Source organism: Odocoileus virginianus, chromosome 28 (genome assembly GCF_023699985.2).
Source record: "Odocoileus virginianus isolate 20LAN1187 ecotype Illinois chromosome 28, Ovbor_1.2, whole genome shotgun sequence".
Taxonomy (NCBI): domain Eukaryota; kingdom Metazoa; phylum Chordata; class Mammalia; order Artiodactyla; family Cervidae; genus Odocoileus; species Odocoileus virginianus.
The window spans coordinates 38,494,792-38,518,430 of record NC_069701.1 but is presented as its reverse complement, the minus strand read 5'-3'; the positions used below and the strand labels follow the sequence as shown (position 1 = coordinate 38,518,430).

The window sequence follows — 23,639 nt, the reverse complement described above, 5'->3', positions numbered from 1 at the left end:
CACACTGTTTGCTTTTTCAGACACAAATGGAATCAGGTTGACTCCTGGGACTAGGAGTCCTGGAAAAACAGCCATGACGGCTAAAGATGTTTGTCTATTTCAGAAAAATTAAATAATTAGGACTTCTCCCTATCCCCTGAACCATTAGCAACCTTACCCTAACCCTGCAAAAGCAAGCAAGCAGGGCAGCCTAATTGGAGCCTTTAGGCTGCAGGAGGGACGGCAAAACCAGAACCAGGGACACCCCACCGCTCTCACCTCAAGCTTTAAAAGGCTGAATACCGCGCCCGATCCGCATACTGCTCCCGCTCATACCGGGCCATGTCGTACAGGGAATTCCGCGCAGCCGACGAACCTTGGGACAACTCACTCTCATGCCCGTAACCGTAGCCCTCTCCAACAGTAGGGACTGGGCCTGTAGCGCGACGCAGGGGGCTCCGATCCCGCCCGTAATATGAAGAGGAAGCTGCAGTAACAGCAGCAGCAGCTGCTGCAGCAGCAGCAGCAGCAGCTCCCGAAGTCGGCAACAGGTGTCTATCGTAGGGATCGAGAGAGGTGGAGGTGAGGTGACTGGCCATGGCTGTGTTCTGGACTTGTGGCAGCTGGGACAAGGTCTGCTCTGCGTAATTATACGCAGAGGCAGCTGCAGCAGCCACCGCCTCATAGGACCGGGCAGCACGGCAGCGCTTGTAGTAGGCATCGAGCGCTCCGTACGCGTTGTTGTAATACAATGAATCCCCGTAGCCCATGGTGTAAGGTGTACGCACTGCTCCGTATTGCTCATTATATTGCTCGGTAAAGTCCGCCACGCGGCCCGAACGATCTACTGGACACTCTTTGGACCAGTGCCCCTCTTTCCCGCACCGATAGCAGCCGCTCTGGTCTCCCATCCCGGGCGCAGTCCTAAGCCGGCTGGTGGACAACTGCACGTGCATTCTTTTGCCTTGAAGAAACAGACGCAAGAAGGGTTGCTATCACTCTTAGTCACAGCCCCAGCCCCTGCCCCAGACACTGGTCATAGCTGGCTTTACCTAGACAACTCTAACGCAGGACTCACTGCCATTTTAAAATGTCTCTTTTTAAAGGTCCAGTATAAATTCAGTATGATGACCTGACTTCAGGCAAAGATAAATGAAGAAATGTTTCCGCTCAAACATCACTCTAATGCTTAAGAAAAACTACTCTCGTTCAAAAATAGGCATTTCATTCTTTGCCAAGTAACTGTGGACACAAACTGCTCTGAACAGTGGCCCAATGTCAAAAGACACCACAATTAAGAGTGCTCTACAACATTCTGACACTTCCAATCTTCATTCTTAAGACTGCTGAATTCATTCAGCAGGAAAATGCAAAGGTGAGTCCTCCACATCACCCCAAAATCAAAGAGAATAGAGCAAGACACTGAAGTTACCACTGACAGTGATCCAGACTTGATCCATGGCTGAGTGCTGTAGGGAAGTTTCAAGATTTTTGGGGGGGAAAAAAAAAAAACTCATGAATGCGTGAAGAGGAGCAAAATACAAGTTGAAGGGCTGCCTTATCCTTAACTGGGTCCTTTAAATTGCTAGTTCTGATATTCATTATAACAAAGGTTCTTTAAAATCTTCAGTGACCTCTTAAAGTAGAGGGTCAAAGAAAACAGGGCAGGCAGCTCACAAGATGGCTGAATTTTCAAAAAGGGTATTATGGAAAATGTGGAAGAAAGGGGGAAGGATGAGAAAAGTGGAGAATGACTACTTATGTTAGTGGATCAAACTGTTCATTTCAGCAAGATTAAAGTACTTTTCCTCGATAAACCCAAGATCCTAACATGTACTTAACACTTTTTACTGAAAATTAGAACTTGTATTCTCTGGAAATGGAAAAATGTTACCTCTGAAAACCTAACAAAAGGAACATTTCTTAAAAAGTTTAAGTTTTAAACCTTCTCACAGAAGCAGTTTCCACCTAACATGATCTACCATTTTAACAGTAAGCAAAATTCCAGCAAAACCTTTCCAATACAATTGGTTATCATGCCCCCAAGCATGCAGATGGCAAAGAACAGTGGCCCCATGCTTAAAAATGCTTAATCAGGGGGGTAAACAGAGAAGTAGGGTCATCTATGCACCTAACATTACAGAAAGTGGTACATATACAATTTCACCTAAAAATTCAAGGTAGATTCTGGAAGACTAAAAAACGGATAGGGGATGGAAGGATCAAACTATCAAAAAAAAAAGTCTTGGTTTAAATAAACTTTCTGGTAGGTACAAGTTGCCAGTTAAGAGACAGGATATGCAATTAAGTACTTTTAAGTGCTAACCCATGTTCCTTGCATTTGCCCAAGTGGCCACTTTGGCATCTAACAAAACCAGAGAAAACAAGGGCAACTGAGGAACCAATCATGTACCTTCAAGGCATGAAGATCATTAATAAATGTCCTGATCTAAAGATTTGCCAGGAAAAAAGCCAAGAGTCATGGTCCAAGGATTTGTCCTGTATTAGCTCACACTGTCCTTCCCTTACATGTGGTAGGAAGACACCAAGGAGACACCACCACCTCTTCTATGACTTGGTTAAAGTGTAGAAGAGCATTAAAAAATTAGATACCATAAACCCTCCACAAGAGCAGCGTTTGCGCCCAATTACACTGTTGACACAAGGTAATTCTCAACTTACCAATTAAAAAAGGAAAATGAGACCTGAGAGGCCTGTGACATTTGTCTTTAATAATGCACAGCAATACCCACGACACAAGGCACCCATTAACTTAGGGGAACGATGACCAGACTTCCGGTCTAAGAAAGTGCAAATCTGTGTAAACATCAAAGACAGCCAAAGTGATTCTTAAGGGGAGTGCTCAGGAGAAGCAGCAGCCACTACACTGTTTGGCTAAGTTGGAACATAGGTTAACAATGTAGCAAGGAGTTATGGGAATAACCTATAATTTAGAAGTAGCTACACCAAAGGGGAAAGGCTCATTACTGACTTCCATACTGGGAACCCAAAGCAGATGGGAGAAGACTAAGGTTAGCAACTCACCATGGTTACCATCCCCTTCATGACTGCTACTCTTGCCACAGGGGCTCAGACCATAAACCAACAAAATATATTCCAAATAAACTGTCATCCACAGCATGCTGCCTTCCAGGCACACTATTACTCTAATCAAGGCTCCAAGATAACACCCATCTAAGTGGTCTTTTCAACAAAGATGTTAGAGCCCACTCCTCAAACCAGCAAAATGCATCAACTTTATCGCCCCCCTCCCTGACGACCCCCCTTCCCCCGCAAATCCCCATAGCTTCTCCTCAGACACTCCTCAAACTATCCTTTAATCCTACAATGCCCTCATCCTCCAAACAGAACCTCTGGTGCATGCACAATAAAAGAGCAGTAAGAGCTAAAGCCCTTTAAACACACTAGCTCTCTAAAGGCTTGTTTAACAATGAATTACATTTACTAAGAAGCTGTGAGTTGGGATGAGGTTGGGAAGCTTAACTGGTATTTTGCTCCTGAAAGGGTGGCTTAAGCCAGCTTTTGCCAGGTCCTTCATATGCAAAGTAGTGTGCAACATGGTGTGCTGAGGCAATAAACTTCAGAGTGAAATACCATTCTGTGCTTTACTACTACTATTACTACTACTACAAAAAAAAAAAAAAGACGAAATAAAGAAATCTGCAGTGGAAAGATTTCTGCACTAATAGATAAAAATGTCTATGGGTTCCAAACTAAAGCCAAGTGATTCTTCTCCCACACTTGATTTGCCTGAGGTAAAGCCTCTAAATCCCATGCAGTCTCCATTTAAATTCATCATCCACTCTTAATCCTCACCATCCATCAGCCAACCAACAGCTGTCTCTACCCATGACCCCTCCCTTCTACTTATCCAATCTATTCTCTACACAAAGCCTTGTGTTCAGCCCTCTTTCCCAAAGAGGATGGTTCACCTTGAAACTCTGTGTTGTCAAGGCCCCTGATGGCCTCCACTGCATCCTCAGCCCGCTCCATGTGTACAAAGGCATAATCTTTCACGATGTCACATTCGATGACGGGACCGTACTCCTCAAACTTGGCCCGGAGCTCTTTGTTGGTACAAGTAGGACTGATGTTGCCTACATGCAACTTTGTAGAGGTTTTGCTTTTATTCTTGCTGGCTTCCACGTTGATGTTCACCCCGTGCAGCTTGTAGTGGTGCAGGTTGCGAATGGCATCCTCGGCCGCCGTCTTGTCCTCTATGTGCACAAAGCCGTAGTTCTTAATGATGTCACATTCCAGCACCTTCCCATACTGCTCGAAGAGTGAGCGGATCTCCTGCTCTGTGGCCTCCCGGGGCAGATTTCCGATGAATAGCTTCACCATCTCGGACACAGCCTGGGCGAAAAGAAACAAAATTTCTAACAAAAGATCTCAAGCCCACATCAGATTAAAAAAAAAAAATCAACACCGCCACCTCCTTTCTGTCTGGCAAATATTTCCAATTTTCTCTCACGTCCCACACTCACACTTCCACACAATAATCAAAGGGAATCGGGAATAAGAAGGCCCGCTACAGAACCAACAGATACAAGAAAGCATCTGTAATAAAAATCCTTGGTAGAAACAAACGGTTTGGTAAGACTTGAATAGTTTTAATCGGTAAGGAAAATGAAAGCGAGGGCATAAATGTAGCCCTGAGGATAGCGGACTTTTTAACTACTATAAAGACAATCAGGGGGACTTCCTTGACTGTCCAGTGGTTAGGACCCCACGCTTGAACTGCAGAGAGCTCAGATTCAATCCCTGGTCGGGAACTAAGATCCGTTAAGACGTGCGGCAGAGTCGCAAAAAAAAATTGTATAAAGAAAATAAAAGTCTAACTGGATTGACCGTCTGAAACTATGCACTGTCTCTTTCTCTCGTAACCGAAGAATCAGCCACCATTTCCGGAAAGGTGGACCTTATAACTACGTTTTAGGGTTTCCTTTAGAAGCAGTGAACCGGAGACTTAGGCCGGAGAGCCAGGCGTTCAAAGGGTACGTAAGTGCTAGAGCTGGGAACGCCTCTTTCGGGGTGCCGTCCTACGAATTCCTGGAGAATTGGAGAAATGCATGGTTGGAAAATGGGGGTTGAACCTCATCGGCCTGACAACCAAGTCTCGGGGCCTGAGAAATCCTTAAAACGCGGTTAATTCCTAAATCTAACGGAAGCGCGGTTACTCGATGGAAACCTCGAGGCAGTAGGCCGAGCCTAGTAGGGCAGAGGGCAGGGTGGGGAGAAAGTATGATATTCTCAGGGGAGGTTGTGGGGGAAGGGCTGCTTCAGGATTACCGCGCAACGCCGAGCACAGAGGTCGGCTCTTAATGACGGGTGTGGAGGCCACTACCCAACAAGGATACCCTTGAAGCCCAAGGAATGAGAGTTAACAGGGCAAAAGAAACAGTGAAAAGGCTCGGAGTCTCTCACCCGCACGAAAAGCAGCAGATGCTCTTCCTCGCGGCGCGGACGCTTCTGACAAAACGCTAAAATGGCGACGGCCGCAGTAGTGACTCTGGGTAGAGAGGGGGAGGTGAACCTACCACCGGATTGGCCGTTCAACAAAATAAAAGGCAGGCGTTCCTGTAGATGCTCTTCCTGATTGGTTACCACGAATGCCAATTACCTGAGGCCGGGAAGAGGTGGAAACGTCAGTAACCTCGCAGCGTTTATGCGAAAGCCAATGAGCAACACCCTCGAGAAACCGAGGTCAGTGATTGGGTAGGAGGTCGGCATGAGGGCGGACCTACCAACGAAAGCGTCGCAGGCGGGGTTCCGCCCGCCATTAGGCGGAGCGAGTTAGGACTCGGTGTGGCGGTCGGTGTTTAGCGTCATGGCGCCAACTTTTGTTAAAGTTTCCACTTCTCTCCAATCCACGTGCGTTTCATTTTGCCTTCTACTCCGAATTTCTCCCTCTAAATTCCCAAACGCCACCCCTTCGCAGCTCGGATGCTGCGGACGGAAGCTTACGCAGACCCAGAAGCCAGGTAAGAAAAACAGCGAAGCGTCCCATCTGAAGAAACCAACCTCCTCCTTCGGCCGAGTCCACAGTGGTGCCCTGGGAGTCCCAGAGCTACCCTCCAATCGAAACTGCTCTCATAGGTGGTGAAAGGACTCTCAAAACGGTTAATGAGCTCAGCTTCAATTAGGCTATAAAGATCCCCGAAGTCGACTCGGTTGAGGAGTGTATTACAAGTTCCCTCAAGAAACCAGCCTCCTGGGATTCAAGAAGAGGAAACGGTTTCTCTGTGGAGGTTGAGAAAACACCCCCACCCTGCCCTGAGAAAAAAAACTAGAGCAGCGAAGTTTTTTGTTTTATTTTATTGGGCGCCATCAGTCAGAGATGTTAGGTTTAAACTAGAACCGACCTTAGAGGGAATAAAGAACCTAATAAATCACAACCAGCCAAATAAGAAAATACAATACAAAACAGCGTCCTCCAGGGCGTCCATTTGGCTTTTTAAAAAATCATCCTTTGGTTTCTTCACATTAATCCCATATTATGAATATGACCCTTTTGCAAGGCAGTTCTTGAAGAGGGAGTTTAAAGGGGAGAATGGAAGAACTTAAAACATGATAAAAGCAGTGGTTTGAGGAAAGGGATCCTCAGGAGTGGAAATTATACAAATAGAACACAGCATGGTTCAAAGCAGCACACCACCCCCCCACCCCCTGCCAAAAGGGGTGGGGATCATAGCGAGAAAAGGGAAGTCAAAGTAGAAACATTTTTAAAACCTGACGACTCAGAAATCAAACGGTGGTCAAGAATTCATTCTAGGGTTCAGTTGTCATGTCCTACTCTTTGCGACTCCGTAGGCTGCAGCACACCAGGCTTATTCTAGGGTGGTAAAAGATAATCTAAAAATGTGGAAATGTTATTTACAGATGTGATCACTAATCTTGGTCCATTTTCATTGTGCATCCTGATGCTGACACTCCAGCTGTGAGTAAAGGGCAAAGGATCAATGATGAAAAAAACCAACTGCATGTTAGTCTGCTGCAAGCTGGAGACAGTTACAACTCCATTTGGGTAGGGAAACACATTTGGTCTAGAAATCCTTTTGTTTGATCTTCCAAAATTTTTGTCCTGAGTGGCCTTGGAGATAAACCTTCTTCCAAAATACCAAAGCATATGAGGTCAGCTTACTCTACTAGGAATCTCTCCAAGTCCAAAGGTGAAAAACTGGGAATATAAATCTTCTCAGGATCACAGTTCAGGCCAGTTTGCAGACCACCAACCACACCCATTCCCTAATCTGATTTGATTTTCCTTTTGAAAGCCCTCTTGATTGAGCTGTATTTGATCTTGCTCCAACTGAGCAAACCACATTAAATCATTTAATCAAATCCATTAAATCATGGATTTTAAATTAAAACCCATGGCAACTGGAAAAGCTTCAATTCACACTACCTAATCCGGTTGTTGCCAAAATCTGTATATACGTACCCCACCCCCCACCCCAACTAGGCTCCTGCACACTAGCCTATGTCCCAAACTCATTCAGGCTGAATGAAATGTTCTTTCTCTCCAGGTCCTAAGCTGGTCACCCCATTCAGACATCACCCCACTCCAACCCTACATACACCTTGGAATTCTGCCCATAAACTCCACGGTATTTTTCCAAATACTTACCACCACTTGAAATCCTATTTGTTCATTCATTTTCTCACTTCCTCCTACCCCCTGCAAATACTTGTTCTACAAGGGCAAGGACCTTTTCTTATTGCCTACTATATTGTTTAGTTGCTAAGCCATGTCCAACTCTTTTGCAACCCCATGGTAGCTGGCCATGCTCCTCTATCCATGGGATTCTCCAGGCAAGATTACTGAAGAAGGCTGTCATTCCCTTCTCCAGGGGATCTTCCCAACCCAGGGATCGAACCCAAGTCTCCTGCTTTGCAGGCAGATTTTTTACCATCTGAGCATAAATCTCATCAAAGGAAAATGAATTTTAGAAACAATGTGTGCCCTTCTGCACTAGGCATTTTAAGAGAATGGGTATGCAGATATTTCTCCTTCCTAATATATTTATCCTGTGTTAAAACTGCACCCTGGTACATGGCAAGCACTCAAGTATTTGTTAACAAATGGATAAATGAACGCATGAATTAAATTCTTGATAACCAAGAGGAAAGAAGGAACTTTGGATTTTTAGTCAATATCAGCTTGAAAACATGGACACTTAGTACTAAAAACAGGCAGATGCTCAAAAGCCAGGGGGAAATTTATTCTCTGGGGGTGTTCAGAGGGAGCCACTAGGCCTCCAACACAACTGCCAGCTACACCCTCTTGTTTCAGTTCAGTTGCTCGGTCATGTCCAACTCCTTGCAACCCCATGAACTGCAGCACACCAGGCCTCCCGGTTCCATCACCAACTCCCACAGTTTACTCAAACTCATGTCCATTCAGTCGGTGATGCCCTCTAAGCCTCCCACTAATGTCTGGGGAGGTCCTCTATCTTCATGGTTCCCAACCTTTATGGCACCAGGGACGTTTCATGGAAGACAGTTTTTCCACAGACCACGGCTTGGGGGTGGATATGGATTCAGGATGATACAAGTGCAATACACTCACTGTGTACTTTTTTCCTATCATTATTACATCAGCTCCACTTCATATCATCAGACATTAGATCCTGGAGGCTGGGAACCTCTCCCCTACCCCATACCTTTCTTCTCCATACCTAGAAGAATCTGATCCCCAGGATACAACAGTGTTGTCTGAAACTAGAGGTGACCAAAACTGGTATGGTCCAGTGGCCTACATTACACTTAGGTACCACTTACTACAGAAATTTCCTTCACTGTTACTCATACATGCTGCACTCACACCCATATCCAAAGTCCTTTCCTCAGCTGTGTGCTTCCAGTAGGCCATCCCAATCTCCCCAAAATGTTCTAACTCCTTATTTCTGAGATGGCTAGCAGTGACTATATATGAAGCCCTATACCTGATACATATATTTGCTCCTTCCAACAGCAGTAGTATAAGCAAAATCCTGTATGGCTCAAAACGGCTGATTCAATTCCTTGATCCACTACCTTTCAGCCTTGTGAAGTTACTTAACCTACACCCTCAATTTCCCAATTAATCAAAGTTTTATAAGTACCTAATTACATTTTAGTTGCAATAAAGTTATGTTCAGTAGATATGAGCTATTATCCCCATTTTATAGATGAAAATACTGAGGCAGAATTCCTGACATGTCCAAGACCACATGGATACGTGGCAGAACCAAGATCCAAACTCAGGAAGTCTGATCTTTTAAAAATATTTGGCTGTGTCGAGTTGCATGGGCTCTCTAGTCGGGGCATGCGGGCTTAGTTGTCCCACAGCATGTGGGATTTTACTTTCCCAACTATCAATCAAACCCATGTCCCCTGCATTTCAAGACAGACTCTTAACTACTGGACCACCAGTGAAGTCCCAGGAAGTCTGACTTTAGAGCCAGCACCCTCAGTAATTCTGTGCCAAGTCAGTTTCAAAGCAAACAAATTCTAGCTCCACAGTTTTCTCTAGTGGGACTGCACCATCCTCTCTCCTCCTCTACCTACGACCTCCCTGGCATTCGTTTTTCTTCTGCCTCACAAGACATACGGGAATCTTAGTTCCCCCACCCCTCTGCAGCAGAAGCGCAGTGTAACCACTGGACTGCCAGGGAAGTCCCTGGCATTGCTTACTAACTGTATGTAACTAGTTCATCGAGGTAGGTCCTGCCTCCCCTGGGCTACCCATTCCCCAAGATCAGCCCAAGGGTGATCACTGTATTTCACCTCAGCTGCCCAAAAACTACTTCCAGCACTACAGACACACCGTATTTCTAATGATTTATAGACTTGAAATCATTTTAAGAACTTTTTTCCTGGAAAACTAGATTCTACCCTTAATGATCTTTTCAAGGCATCTATATAAAGAATTAAGGTAAGAATTTTCCACCTATCCTATCCATCTTATCTTTATTACCCAAACCTCCTATTAAATATATTACATACTTGTCCATAAATCTAGGAAATTTATTTTCAACTACTTGGCTTAATAGGACAAAATACTGGAACCAAAAGACTTTGGCAGAGCTTAACTAAGGGACAATGACTAGATAGGCAGCCTACCTAGAGAGGCTGACCACTCAGTGAGTTCCGTTACCTCCAGTACAAGGGTAGCAGCCCCAGGCCCACCCCAGACAATCTGAAACAAGGTCCAAGCCTCAGAAAACAGACTGATGAGGTGAGAAAACTTTAGTCTTGTTCCAGGAATAAATCATTTAAAACTTCTTCAATGAAGGTCAAGTTAGAGCTGATAGATCAGAAGTGCAAAGACCTGAAGGATATTGTGAGCCCATATTCCCACCCCCTTTTCCCAAAACACATTAAAATGTCTATCCTCCCATTCACTCAACCCAACTGTCTTCAAGTTATAGGACCCTGGAAATCAGAAATCCACAAAAAGTGAAGTAGGAGAAGCAGGCTATAGGATTAACACAGGTAGCATAATTTTTAAAAAAAGGGGGGAAGAGAATTCTGAAACAATCTGCGAGGAAGAGGAAAATGACAAGTGGTTTGGCTTCAGAGCTCCTCAAAGCTTAAACCATTAGCCTGCCAGCAGAGGCAGCAAGGGTATCAGTACCTAGAGATGACAAGTTGAGTGATCATCTCAGCCAGGTCGCTCTGAGGAACTTACGCTGTAATAAAGAAATATCAACACTGGCCCTGAGAGCACATTAGGCTATTTTTCACACGAACTGTGGGACTGGGATAGTGGCTGAACGCTCACTGGAGAGAAAGATGACAGAAAGTCACGCTGACAAAGAAGTAATTACAAATACACAGGCCACAATCACAGCACTACAATTAACAACCCTTGATTTTCCAGGGAAATAACCAGAGCTCAGTTTGTTAGGTTGGCCCTGTGATAACCCCACTCACTGCAGAAAAGTGACAAGAAGCCTATTAGATTCCCCCTCCTCCCAGTTCTTCAAAGAAATGGAAAGGAGCAGCAAAGCAGTGAGCAGAAAGAAAAGGAAGAGAGCCATGGCCTCAGCACCCGAGATCACTCCAGTTTGCGTCCACAAGTAGTTCATGCTTAACACAAAGCATGTGCTTTCTGCCCACTGGGCAGAGGGAAGCGAACACCTGGGGCAAACTATTGTGTACATCAAGTTCACAAGAAGAGAGCTGTAAAAAAAAAAAAAAAGTTCACAAGAAACCAGTGGAGGCAGAAGAGAACCAACCTGAACTCCACTTGACACACACCTCCCCAAAATCACCTTGCCCAGAAAGACTCCCAAATCAAATCTCTAAAGCCCCCTTCCCAAAGGCATGTTAGGTTTCCTGTTACCACCCTACCCAGCCAGTCTTCCATTCACCCATCAGAAAGCCCAAGCCTCCATCCTGTCATGGCTAGAATCATCTTATTTTGTGCCCAGGTCCTCTGAACCCCTAGTCCCAGAATAAAAGTATAGAAAGAATCAATTCCTTACCCTATCCCAGCACCTACTTAGTTATGCTTGCACCTTGCCCCCTTCCCATGGTCTACCATAACACCTTCAAGTATAAACCCAGCCAGAAAACATCTGGAAATCCTAACAGATGGAGAGAAGGAATTTGCAGTCGCCGGTGACTATGATGGCAGGGGTTGGCAGGACGCTCCAGGATGATGATCAACAGGCAAAATACCAGGTCTATGGCCAGAATCCCCCCATACTGGCTTCCAAATGTCCCAACCACAGAGACACTGCCACACAGTTAACGTGACCCCCCCGAACCCAACCGACCCCTTTCCAGGTCCCAGCCCCAGTACTCACTGGAGCCCACTGCCTGAAGGCCCTACTAGGCTTCTAAGCACCAAAGCAGCCCATTCCCCACTTCTCACTTGAGAAGTCAAACCCCAGAACCACCCTGCTGGAGCCTAGGTTGTTTCTGAACTGGAGACAAGTCAAGGAAAACAGCCAAGCATGGGCGAGGAAAACGGGCAATAAATTTGCTGCGTTCTGGTGTGATTAACCCAAAGTCGAAGCAACTTTGTCCAGATTCTCCAGTCCTTAAGATGGCAGACTAGCAGAGAAACGAGGCGTTAAATCCCTCTGGCAGCAGGGAAATCATTCTAATTCCCACATTCAGACCCCTTTCCTCATCTGCCCTGGGTCCTCTGGTCACCTTCCCTTTGGCTGTCATGTATTCCTGGATGTCAAACTGGCTTCTCTGAAACTGAGTGCAATCAAGACAATGACAACCAGGTTTCCAAACTGCAAATCGCCCCAAGTTTTATTTGTAGTCCATACAAAAGGGAAAAAAAATTAATGTTTTCTAACACCACCTACTTGGGGAGATGGGGAAGTGCACTGTGCCGCAGAGCGTCAGCAAGAACGTCAGGGGTCAGTAGGGACTGGACATGTACCAACTGACTGTCCCAGGAATTCAGTCTCAACACAGTCTATAGAGGGACACAGTCAGGGCCCCCTGGACACCTGGCACAGCTTGGCGCATAGGAAATGGTTAAGCTAACCCTTTCCTGGCCTCCCTCACATCTAAAAAGAAAAAGGCGCCGCCGACCTCAGCTGCAGGTTGCTTCCCCATCCAGACGACCTTAAATATCGCGCACAAAAATAAAAGGGAGCCAGGAAAAAAATCAAAACATAAAAGATTCCCATCCTAGGGAGATGGGGCAGGGGAGAGGGGAACCGCAGATCTAGAGCCAGTAGCAAGATTTGCTGCTGAGGCGAAGGAATAAAGTAGGTTACTGCCAAACACTCAAAAGGATCGTCTCCTGGGGAAGGCCCACATGGTAGAGGGAATGAAAAACCGCCAACGGGAGAGGTGTGGGCCAGCGGTTATAACCTGGGTCTGCACCCACCCCATCTCTCCCCTCCTTCCCTCCCTGTGGTGCCCCATCCCAGGACGGCCCTACATGCGGCGCTGGTAGCCAGAGTGCATCTGAGCTGCCCGCAGGTAATCATTATAGGAGCCCGAATAGCGTGCGTAATCGGAATGGGCATCGGGCAGGCGACGGTAATCCAGCGAGGACTTTGTCGGCGAGCGGCGGAACGAAAGCTGCGACTCTGATAAACGGCGGTAATCAGAGAGCTCGGCTAAACGCCGGTCGGAACCATACCTAGTCGAGAGAAGAAGACAGTTGGTGAATGAGACAATCGAGGGGAGGGCTCCAGGTGGGCACTGGGGAAATGCCAATGGGGGCAGGGAGGGCGTAATCAGACTGGTCTCCAACAAACAAGATTTTTCAGAAGGCTCACCACCTTATCCAGGGCGAGAAATCAAGCCTGGTCCAACTGTGGGAAACCAAGCCCACCACTGAAGCCCTCCCTTCTGAACTGGCCAAGGTGGACGCTGGCCTACATTCCCAAACCACAGACAAATTATCCCCACCCCTGGGCCCTGCAGAGAAAAGACCTTGGTTGTTTACCAACAGAACGGCGGACGAAAGCAAGGTCCCCAATTTCCCAAAGAGTGGACGCACCACATACACCCTGCCTTCAGCCAGTGAGTGCCAAAGGGACTACTCTTTCAAACCCACCCCCACCAAAGGCCAGGACAACCACGTAACAGGCTTAAGGATCCTTGAGACAGTGGGAGAGGCTATGGGCCACAATCTTGCAGGCCACAGCTCCAATAGCACTTGGGCTAGCCTAGACAGGTGACACTTCTCCCAGCCTGACTAGCTGGTACCACCCCAGGCTGAGCACGAAGCTCCACCTGAACCCTGGTGACCAGGAAGTTCACAGACATAACCCACTTCGGCCTCTGGACATCCCACAGGAGTAGAGAAGGCCAAGGGAGGGGCCGATGGCTCCAGTTTCCCTCCCATGCCAACCTCAGCCCCTTGCCCTGAGCCCCAGCTGGGGGCAGAGGCGGGGGGGCATACAGTACCTTTTCGACATGGCGACAGCCTTTTTGTACGGATCGTCGTAGCTGGCCCGGGGTGGGGAGAGGCGGGTACGCTCATAGGGCGGCGGGGTGCTGTTGGCGTTGGCAACGGCCCCCTGGGACATGGACAGGTAGGCTGCAGACGGCTGACCTGTCCCGTCGTAGGCACTGCCCGGCTGGCCACGGTAGGAGGCAGCAGCCTGAGGATGCTGCTGTGCAGCATAGGAAGCAGCCAATGAGGCTGACGACTGAGTGCGGTAAGGAGCTGCCAGGGTGGCAGAAGGTTGGGCCCCATAGGCAGCTGCAGCGCCATAGGAGCCGGTGGCCGCAGCAGCTGACTGAGCCCCATAGGAGCCTGACAGGCCCATCGATGCTTGGGCCCCATAACTATTCAGCTGGGTCTGAACAACTGGCTGGGCCCCATAGGACCCAGCCATCGGGGTGGTGGCTTGTGCGGCATAGGCAGCTGGCTGGCTCGCGTAAGCAGCAGCTGTAGCTGGTTGTGCCACATAGGCAGCAGGTTGGGAAGAATAGGAAGCAGCCTGCTGTGCAGCATATGGGGCAGATTGGGCATTATAAGAGGCTGAAGGCTGGGCATTGTAAGAAGCTGCCTGAGCCCCATAAGCTAGTGATGAAGCTGCAGACTGGGCCCCATAGGAGGCTGCCTGGGCCCCATAGGAGCCTAGGGAGTTAGCTGCTCCCTGGGTGTTGTAGGAGGAGGCAGCTGCACGAACCCCGTAGGAAGAAGCAGCCTGCGCTCCGTAAGAGGATGGTTGGTTACCATAGGAGGCAAGGGAGGAGCCCTGAGCCCCATAGGAGTTGAGCGAAGAAGCCGCAGCTGGCTGACCCCCATAAGAGGAGAGGGCCGAGGCTGAGGGCTGGGCTCCACCGTATGGGCCAAGCGAGGAAGCTGCGGCCGACTGGGAGCTAGGGCTAGCCAGCTGGCCCCTGTATGGGGCCCCAAGGGAAACAGAGGGCTGAGCGCGGTAAGAGGCTGCCTGGGCTGTCATGGGCTGAGTCCGATAGCCGACACCCAAAGAGGCAGAAGGCTGGGCCCTGTAGGCAGCGCCCAGTGACACTGAGGGCTGGGCCCGGTAGGTGGCTGGCTGGGCCGTCAGAGGAGCCACATACGAGGCTCGGGGAGGTGAACGGCGCAGGGGGCTGCGGTCGCGACCAAAGAAGGGTGGTGTGGGCTGACGGGCTTGCCCATCAAAGCCACCAGTGCTGTTGCCAAAAGCCTGCTGGTAGTCGAAGGTGGCAGAGAAGCCACCAGTTCCAGGGAATGCCGTATCCCCAGCCCCTGGTTTCTTGGTCTTGTCCCCAGACTGGATAGCCAGGCCAGGCCCCTTCTTCTGACCCTTGGTTGAGAGTTCCACGTTGATGCGCTTGCCCTTCACTTCTTTGCCGTTGAGCTGCGCGATGGCGGCTTTGGCATCTGCTTCCTTCTCCATGTGAACAAACGCGTAGTCTGATAAAGCAGCAGACAGAGGGTTAGCAATTAGGGGGGCAGGGCATGCTACCTGATGGGTCCCAAACTGGACACACCAACAGCACCCAGCTGTTTCCAGCTACCTCCAGGCCTCCAAACCCTCCTCTCCAGGAGTAGATCATAAAATGTGATTCCCATATAACAAAGCTTCTGACTGTCCCAAATAGTCAGCTTTGCCTATGTTTTTCTTCCTGTTCTCCCCATTTCCCCTGCCACCTTACCCAACTGCCTGCTCAGAGAAGAAAGAGCAAAGATGAACTGCAACAGAGAATAAAAATCTTCACATATCCTATTAAGTACAAATCCGCAGACAAAAAAGCAGAAAGCATTCCTGGATCACTCAATTATTCAGTATTCTCTAACCCAAGACAACCAAACACTTCTGTTCACCTTTGAGGCTTAACTCTCAAAACACTGGAAATGACCATTTATGTCTGGACATGACCCACATCTCAGCCCAGGGTTCAGTTAAGGCATAACAGCTACACAGCAATACACAGTCTATGACAGTCCTCCAATATGATCTCCCCTTTCCCTCAGTACCTCCCAATTCTCAAAGCATTTCCATGCACAAGATCCCATCTGGGCTTCACAACAATCCCAGGAGGCAGGCAGAGCAAAGGATCATTATCCCCATTTACAGGTGGGCAAACACACTCGAGAATTTACATGGCTTGCCCCAAATCCACTTGTGACAGCCAGAAACAGAACCCCAGCTCTCCACGCCGCTTCATGACACCAGTATACCCCTAAGAAGCAATGTGCAAGGCATGATTGTGTAATAAGACTAAACACTTAAGTTGAGAAGGGGAGACGCTGGACCCCGTCTGAGCCAATGAAATGTGGGAATGGAAACTAAGCTGCCTAGCCCAAGCCAGGCCCTACTCAGTTCAGGCCCAAGCTATCCCCCACTCGTAGGCCACATTACCTTCTCCACTGATACTCATCAAGAGACATCACTTACCCCGTGGGCTTCTGTTTGGAGAAAAGATTTAGTTTCTCAGCTTCATGGCAAGAAGCTGCAATTCCTGCAGCTAGCAGGCTCTGCTAAGAGGTTATCCCTCAGGCCCTCAATCAGGATCTGAATGAGCTGTGGGAGGACAGGCTCTAAGACCGGATGTTGATCTCAAAGTCCTACTCATCTACTACACAGAACAGGAAACCTTCGAGAAAGGAACAGGAAGAAATTCTTGTCCAAATCCAATCTCACAAATCACAATAGTGCAAGCAGAATCTGATGAACAATGAGATCATGCCCGTGGTAACACGGGTCATGTACTTACCACCACCTGGACCTGAGGCTACTTTTAAAGTTCAAGTAACAGAACCCCATCTTTCTCGCATCACTTTAGGAAATGAAAAATTACCTACATGAAATTACTAAGGTTCCATTCTTGTTAAAAAAAATTCTGTTAAATGTCCTCTAAACAAGTGTCTTAATTTTCAGAAACTTTCACACTGGGACTGACTCTCTAGCTACTCCTATAAAGCAAGTCATTTTCCTGGATGTAATGCAATGCGACTGAAGTGACTCTTACACAAGTGAGAATAAAGATATAATCAACAGGTAGAAGTCAGAAGTGTGGTATGGCAAATGGATTCTTGGAACTAGCTGCTAAAATTTAGCCTCAGTTGAAAATTCAGATCACTGACTTGCTATTACGTTCTTACAGAACTTAAAATTTATTTCTCTCCCTGACAATCTGTCCTATCTACCTCAGAGTTACAAGATTCAACATATGTGCTTACGCACTCAGTCATGTCCAACTCTTTGCGACCTCATGGACTGCAGCCTGCCAGGATCCTCTCTGTTCATGGAATTCTCCAGGCAAGAATACTGGAGTGGGTTGCCATTTCCTTCTCCAAGGGATCTTCCTGACCCAGGGATTGAACCCAGGTCTCTTGCATTACAGGTGAATTCTTTACCATCTGAGCCACCAGGCAAGCCCAAATGATTCAAATGATATAATAAAAATGCCTTATAAAGTATAAATATGGAGAAGAAAATGGCAACCCACTCCAGTATTCTTGCCTGGGAAATCCCACGGACAGAAGAACCTGGGGTTACAACCCACAGGGGTCACAAAGAGTCAGACACAACTTAGTGATTGAACAACAACAGCTAAAAGTATAAATAGCTCTATGATAAAAATCATGATAATAACTCAAGCATAGGAAAAACCATAGACTTATTTCCTTACAGGATATGATCCTTCATTTCTAATAAAACACAAGAGACACAATGCCATTTGTAAACACAAATTTGGAACTTGCCAGAGATGATAAAGAAACAAAATGAACTATCACAACTGTCTTCACTCTCTCAGGACCCGAACCTGATTCTTCATCTACCAAGTGTGAAAAGTGAAAGTGCTCCTTTAGCCCTAGCCACAGGGCACTAGAACTGTCCTCTGACCGCTCACCTCCACTCTGGGCACTACTGCTACTGCTGTCACTTCAGTCGTGTCTGACTCTGTGCGACCCCGTCCCTGGGATTCTCCAGGCAACAACACTGGAGTGGGTTACCATTTCCTTCTCCAATGCATCAAAGTGAAGTGAAAGTGAAGTCGCTCTGCCATGTCCAACTCTTTTAGACCCCATGGACTGCAGCCTACCAGGCTCCTCCATCCATGGGATTTTCCAGGCAAGAGTACTGGAGTGGGGTGCCACTGCCTTCTCCCCACTCTGGGTAGAGTGAGCTAAAAATCAATGCTGGTGGTCCCAGATCTCTTCAAAAGGAAAGACTGAGTTGAGCCTACCACCAGGAGAATGCAATGGTAAGGAGAAAGCAAGTTTGTAGGCAGATTAAAGGGAATTATAAAAAAAAAAAAGGCCTCCAGGCATTACAAAGGAAATCATACTATATTCCTGGTTAACCTATCCACAAATTCCTAGGACTATATTAAACTAGGGAAAAAAACACCCAACAAAAATGTTTCAACGGGTTTACAAGAGCAATAGGACATCACATTGTCTATTCCCTACTTAGCTAGGTTTTATTTAGAGACCAATTTCTGAAACCTGAAACTGAAATTTCATAGGTAACAATTCAACTGACCACACAGATGAACTATGTAACTGACAAAAAGAAAACCATGAAATACAATTATAACCAATTTATATCAGGAAGTCTCTAAGCCTGATACTGGAGGGAAGTGTGAACAGGTTGTCCAGCTGACTCAAACACATGAGGGCTAGCCAACCCTTAGCAGCTAAACCCAGGCCTAGCCCTATCAAAGACACCCAGGAACCCAACTACTCTTAGGATGATTTAAAAAAACAAACAAACAAACAAAGAACTAGCAAACTCCAGGGACTCAGCGGCCTGTATTGAGTTAGTTCAAGGAAACCGACCTCTGAAGGTAACTCATCTCATTTAAAGGGACTACCAGGCAATGATGTACAGAGATCGCCTAATGATCCGGCATCACAATTCCTCCAGTATCCAATTTAAGAGAATCTGGAAACATGAGTTTTCCTATTCTCAGAAGAGTAAAAATTTCTAATGTGAAACTACAGAGCTATACATAGAAGGAAAGAATGGCCACCCACAACATAAGAAAGTTTCCTCTTCTGCCTTTCAGACTTCTGAAATTTGACTGGTTCCTAAAGCTGTCAGCAACTCTTGATACTTCATCCTTTAACACCCAATAAAATTTAACTGTGGAGAGTGGTTACAATCTGCTGTTGCTATGGAGATTTTCACTCTCCAAATCAAATCATATCTAAGCTCCTGGAACCAAGCAACTAAGGTTTTCCCCTGTGAAATAAAACAGAACTGGCTGTCCTGTGCAATGCCAAGCTTCTGTGCTTTTCAAAGACCCGCCAATCAACATAAGACACCTCAATCAAATGTCCTTTCCCAGACCAAGAAATAAGCAAGCTATTTATAGAGCCAAAGCCAGTCTCCTCTACTACATTCCTAACTTAAAAACCTCATTTTCCTTCACTCCGAACAGAAAGGCATTGGGGTGGGGGGTGGGGGGGATACAATCCTCAAACCTTTCCCAGAGTCCTTTGTATCTAAGTATTATCAGGAGCTTACATATCAGCATAATTACAAATAACAGCTAACCACCACTCCCTGAGAAGTCAAAGCACTTTGGCAAATCAAATGTTTACAAAGGGACAAAATGCACAAAACTTTCACAAGGAAACAATTTCTAAAAACCAGACCCAGTTACAAAGTTCACCCCACTCCACCCCCACATCCACTGTCACTTGGTGTCAGTCCCAAGCAATTCAAGCAAATTTTCAGCTTTCTCTACCACCCCAAAGGAGGCTCCTTGACCAATGAGTTCCACAGACAGTCCCCTCAGATGCAAGTTTCAAGACTCTCAATTAGTAGACAGCCTGCTTAAAAAACTACACAAAAAAATGTAGTAAGTCAAACACAGAACTCTCATATACCCCTATCCATTTTCTGGCCAGGAGCCCAATCTGAGGCCTTTCCCATTCTTTCACTCTAAATAAAAGCAAAAATCCATGCACCATACAGCCTGCCTCATCAGAGCACCCAGCAGGAAAGCCTGATTTTGGATAGTCATGAACTTGCACAGCCCGAGTTGAGGAAAATAGTATGCAGTATTAATGCAGAAGAAGGAATTACTCCTAGTGGTGACTACCAGCCTTTACACTTCCCCCAGTTACAGAAAGGATAAGGAATGACCCAAAAGATGCGCCTTTCAAGGACTGCAAATGATGTATCTTGGAGGAAATGAATAAAGCACCTGCTCCCAAATTTATTTACTATCCTCACAACTTCTCACACAGGCTATGAGCAGGTATGAATCCAAAACCAGCAGCCAGGAACCTGATACTTACTCCCAGGTTGCATCCTTGAAGATACACCAAGGCAAAGTTAACTGATCTGTTTCCAAGTGGAACACAGACTGGACACACACAAGGGCTGTATTCCAGATTTGCCAACAAAACAGAAAAAGAGCCTAAGGGGTAAAAACCCAGACTATGAAAAGAAGTCACCTGGGTCCAAAAAAGGAAGTCAGGCCTAAATTATGATGATACATTCTTCTCAGGATCTACCCTGATCATGAAGACTAATCAAGCAAAGACGACTAAGTCCCCATGTCCCCCTCAGCCACAGAGCGTGCCCCCTTGCAAAATCACCAAGTTTAGAAAAGAAGGACATTGTTCTGGGGCACCGGCTTGGCAAGTTAGCTGCTCAGAAGAGGCCTTTTCATAAAACAAGCCTTCTTCCACAGGTGGTAGGTCGGGGGTTCCAGTTTACAGATGTAAAATTGATCCCAAAGGGGGTGGGGGGGGGGGTGGGAAACAAATTTGAGGGAGTTGGAAAGCGCAGAGTTGCCAGGCCTAACCCACCTAACAATACTGAAAGGCCAAAGTAGTTCGGAAGCCCCCGCCTCCCACCCCATACCCAGGAGTTAACTATGCCCAAGAGTAGACCCACGCCACACAGTACTAAAAGATCCCAGCCCAAGAAACTTCCAAGGGCCCCGTTACCTTCCGCTCGGGAGCATTCACCGGGAGGGAACACGAGGGTGGCTTTTGGTGGGGGCGGGGGGGTCAGCCCCCACCTTTTCCCTCGCTCTGACAGACGTCTGGAGAGGAAGTGGGGAAGTGGCAAAATCTTCCCCGCTCCACGATCCGGCTTGTGCCCGTCACTTCCCAATTTCCGCTCGGTGCCAGGCCCAGGAGACCAGTGGAAGGCGCGCCCCCGGTATACTCCCAAGTCTCTCAGGCGCGTCCCCGGCCCCGTAGGTCGGCTCACAGTGGCCGCCGCACCCACCCTGAGCCGCTTCCTCCCATTTGGTTAATGGTGCCTGGACCGCACGGGAGGACGGTGGCTCTACCCAACGCGCCCCCAACACCTCCGGCCTCACTCCCGCGGACTTCCCCCTACCCCCGCCCTCACCAACCGCGCTGTGACCGGCCCCCGGGAAAGGGGCGTGGCTAACAAGCTGAGTGCCCCGAGCGCGCCCCCGCCTGCACGTTACCTTTTACCACGTCACACTCTATGACGCGTCCGCGGCGCTCGAAGAGGCTGCGCAATTCCTGGCTCGTGCACGCTGCCGATACATTGCCCACGAATATCTTCCAAGTGTTAAGAGGCCGTGGGCGCGACATCTCCACCACGAGCGCGCGCCCCGGCCGCAGCTCGTGGCCATGCAGGGCCTCGATGGCGCGCACCGCGCCCGCGTTCTCGCGCATGTGCACGAAGGCGAACTGTTTCATGACGGCGCAGCTCATGACCGTGCCGTAGGGCGCGAAGAGAGCTGCCAGCTCCTCCGGCGTCGTATCCGCCCCATCGACGTTTCCCACAAATATCTTCATTTTGCCGCCGCAGCCGCCTTCCCGGAGAGCCGGGACCTCTCCTCCAGCGACAGGCGAGACGTCCGACCCGCCGGCAGTCCTCCCTAGGAATGGCTGGCGACCGAGAACCCCGCCGCGCAGGCGCCCTGACCTAGCCAATCGGAGCCCGGATCCCGCGCGTCATGTAGCCAATCAGAGAGGCTGAGAGAAAATGCACTCAGACGCAGCCAATCCCAGAGGGTCTGGAGCCCGCTCGTTAGCGGAGGGGGTGGGAGAGGGACGACGGCGCGCGACCAACCGCCACAGCCGGGGGGAGGGGAAGAAGGGCTGGGGAAGGGGTTACGCGCGCAGGGAGCGCCGGGGCAGCTGAGAGGCCTAGTGAGCGAGGCGGCCTCTGGGCTGGGTGGGGCGGGATCGGCAGGCCCCAAGGAAAAACTTAGTTCAGTCTAAGTCAGAGCCTCTCCCATTCTGGCCGCCTAGGCCAAACCCGTGCCTAGCTAGGGGTAGCAACGAAAGTGTCCACGGGAAGTCCTGGCCTGGCGGGAGAAACCGAGACAAACGCCTTCCTTCAGCAGAAGACTCCCGAGACTGGCTCCCAAGACTGCCGCTTGTGCTGGGCAGTCCGAGGGGGCACTGAGCGGCATCTGCCCCATAGAAACCCTCGTGCCATTAATTTCTTTGGAAACACATTCCTTGAAGTTGCTGAGGTCCAGACAGACACTGGAGACACTGAAAAGCCAATCAGACCCCACCTCTGCCTTTATGGAGTTTAAAAACAAGGAATAAGATATATCAATCTTGATATATGTTTGAAATTTTCCACAACAAAAAGTTTAATAAAATCTGAAATTGAGTCAAAACAACTGTCCTTGAGGAAAAAAAAGAACTGTCCTTGAGGGGATGAAAGTTGAGCCTTTAAAAAAGAAAAAAAGATTTTGCATGGGAGATGTTAAAAATATAAGAACATGTGACAAGTGCAGGAAAATGTTTGCTTGCAAGTTCATTCTACAAATTTCATTCAACGTCCACCCTGTTGGGACAAGACCAAAAATAAAGCAGTGAACAAAAAGGGACAAAAATCCCGACCTTGGAGCTTGTATTGCTGTGGAGAGAGACAGATAATAAGTAAAACGTAATAGCCTATTAGGTAGTGATAAAGACTTGAAGTAACTGAGGGAGCCATGCTATGGGGGAATCATTCCAGCATGTAAGAACATGTCAGAAAGTCCTGGGGCAGGAGTGTGTCTGTCCAAAGAATCACAAGAGCTAGTATGGCTGGAGGGTGGAACAAAGTGAATAATAGAACACCACAACAGAGAGGAGGTGTAGCACCTGGTGGGCCATTTAAATAATTTTGGCTTTCACTGTTAGTGAGGCTGAAAGTCTATAGAGAGAAGAGGGGTTCGCCTGATAGGACTTAGCTTTGGTAGTTTTATAAGTATCATTCTGGCGGCTATTGAAATGGGCAAAAACAGAAAATACTCATTTTCTCAGAACAGTTGTCACTGAAGCAAAAATCCAGGAGAAAGGGACCTCCCTGGCAGTCCAGTGATTAGGACTCGGCACTTCCACCACAGGGAGTGGGGATTTGATCTTTGGTCTACTGCAGGACGCTGTCAAAAAAAAAAAAAAAAATCCAGGCGAGAAATGAAGGTGGATTAGGGTGGCTGTAGTAAAATTCAGCAGAAGTGCTTAGATTTGGATATACTTTGACTGTAGAGCCAACACAATATGTGATAGGATGTGAATTGTGAGAGAAAGAAGTCAAAGATGACACCAGGAAAAGGGAAGCATTAAGTTGCCATTTATTGATATGGGGAACATTGTAGATGGCCAGAAATTTATTTTTGGACATAAAAATTTTTGGACTTGTTTTGTTTACTTGTTTGTTTTTGTCGGTTCATTGCCACTTGCAGGATCTTAGCACCCCAACCAGGGATAGATGGAACCCAGGCCCACAGCAGTGAAAGCACAGTCCTAACCA

At 47.7% G+C, this 23,639-nt stretch overlaps 1 protein-coding gene across 11 annotated transcripts in view; it reads right to left on the bottom strand.

Moving 5' to 3' along the window:
* LOC110145984 (RNA-binding protein 4) overlaps window positions 1–21,796 on the bottom strand; it is a 62,684-nt gene extending 40,888 nt beyond the window's left edge. For 2 of the 11 annotated variants that reach the window (XR_011484415.1, XM_070457682.1), the window contains exons 1-2: window positions 5,428–5,615; window positions 3,933–4,356 (exon numbers count right to left, since the gene is read on the bottom strand). Coding sequence is in view for 10 of the 11 variants with exons in the window: in XM_070457682.1 (XP_070313783.1) it covers window positions 3,933–4,344 (412 nt within the window). In the remaining variant the exon portion in view is untranslated. Of the gene's footprint in view, window positions 1–258; window positions 944–3,932; window positions 4,357–5,427; window positions 5,624–12,231; window positions 13,106–13,878; window positions 15,344–20,845; window positions 21,228–21,339 lie in introns of those variants that run through there. The other 9 variants (XM_020906541.2, XM_020906543.2, XM_020906539.2 and 6 more) reach the window with 9 other exon arrangements.
* Between the last annotated feature and the right edge of the window lie 1,843 nt (window positions 21,797–23,639).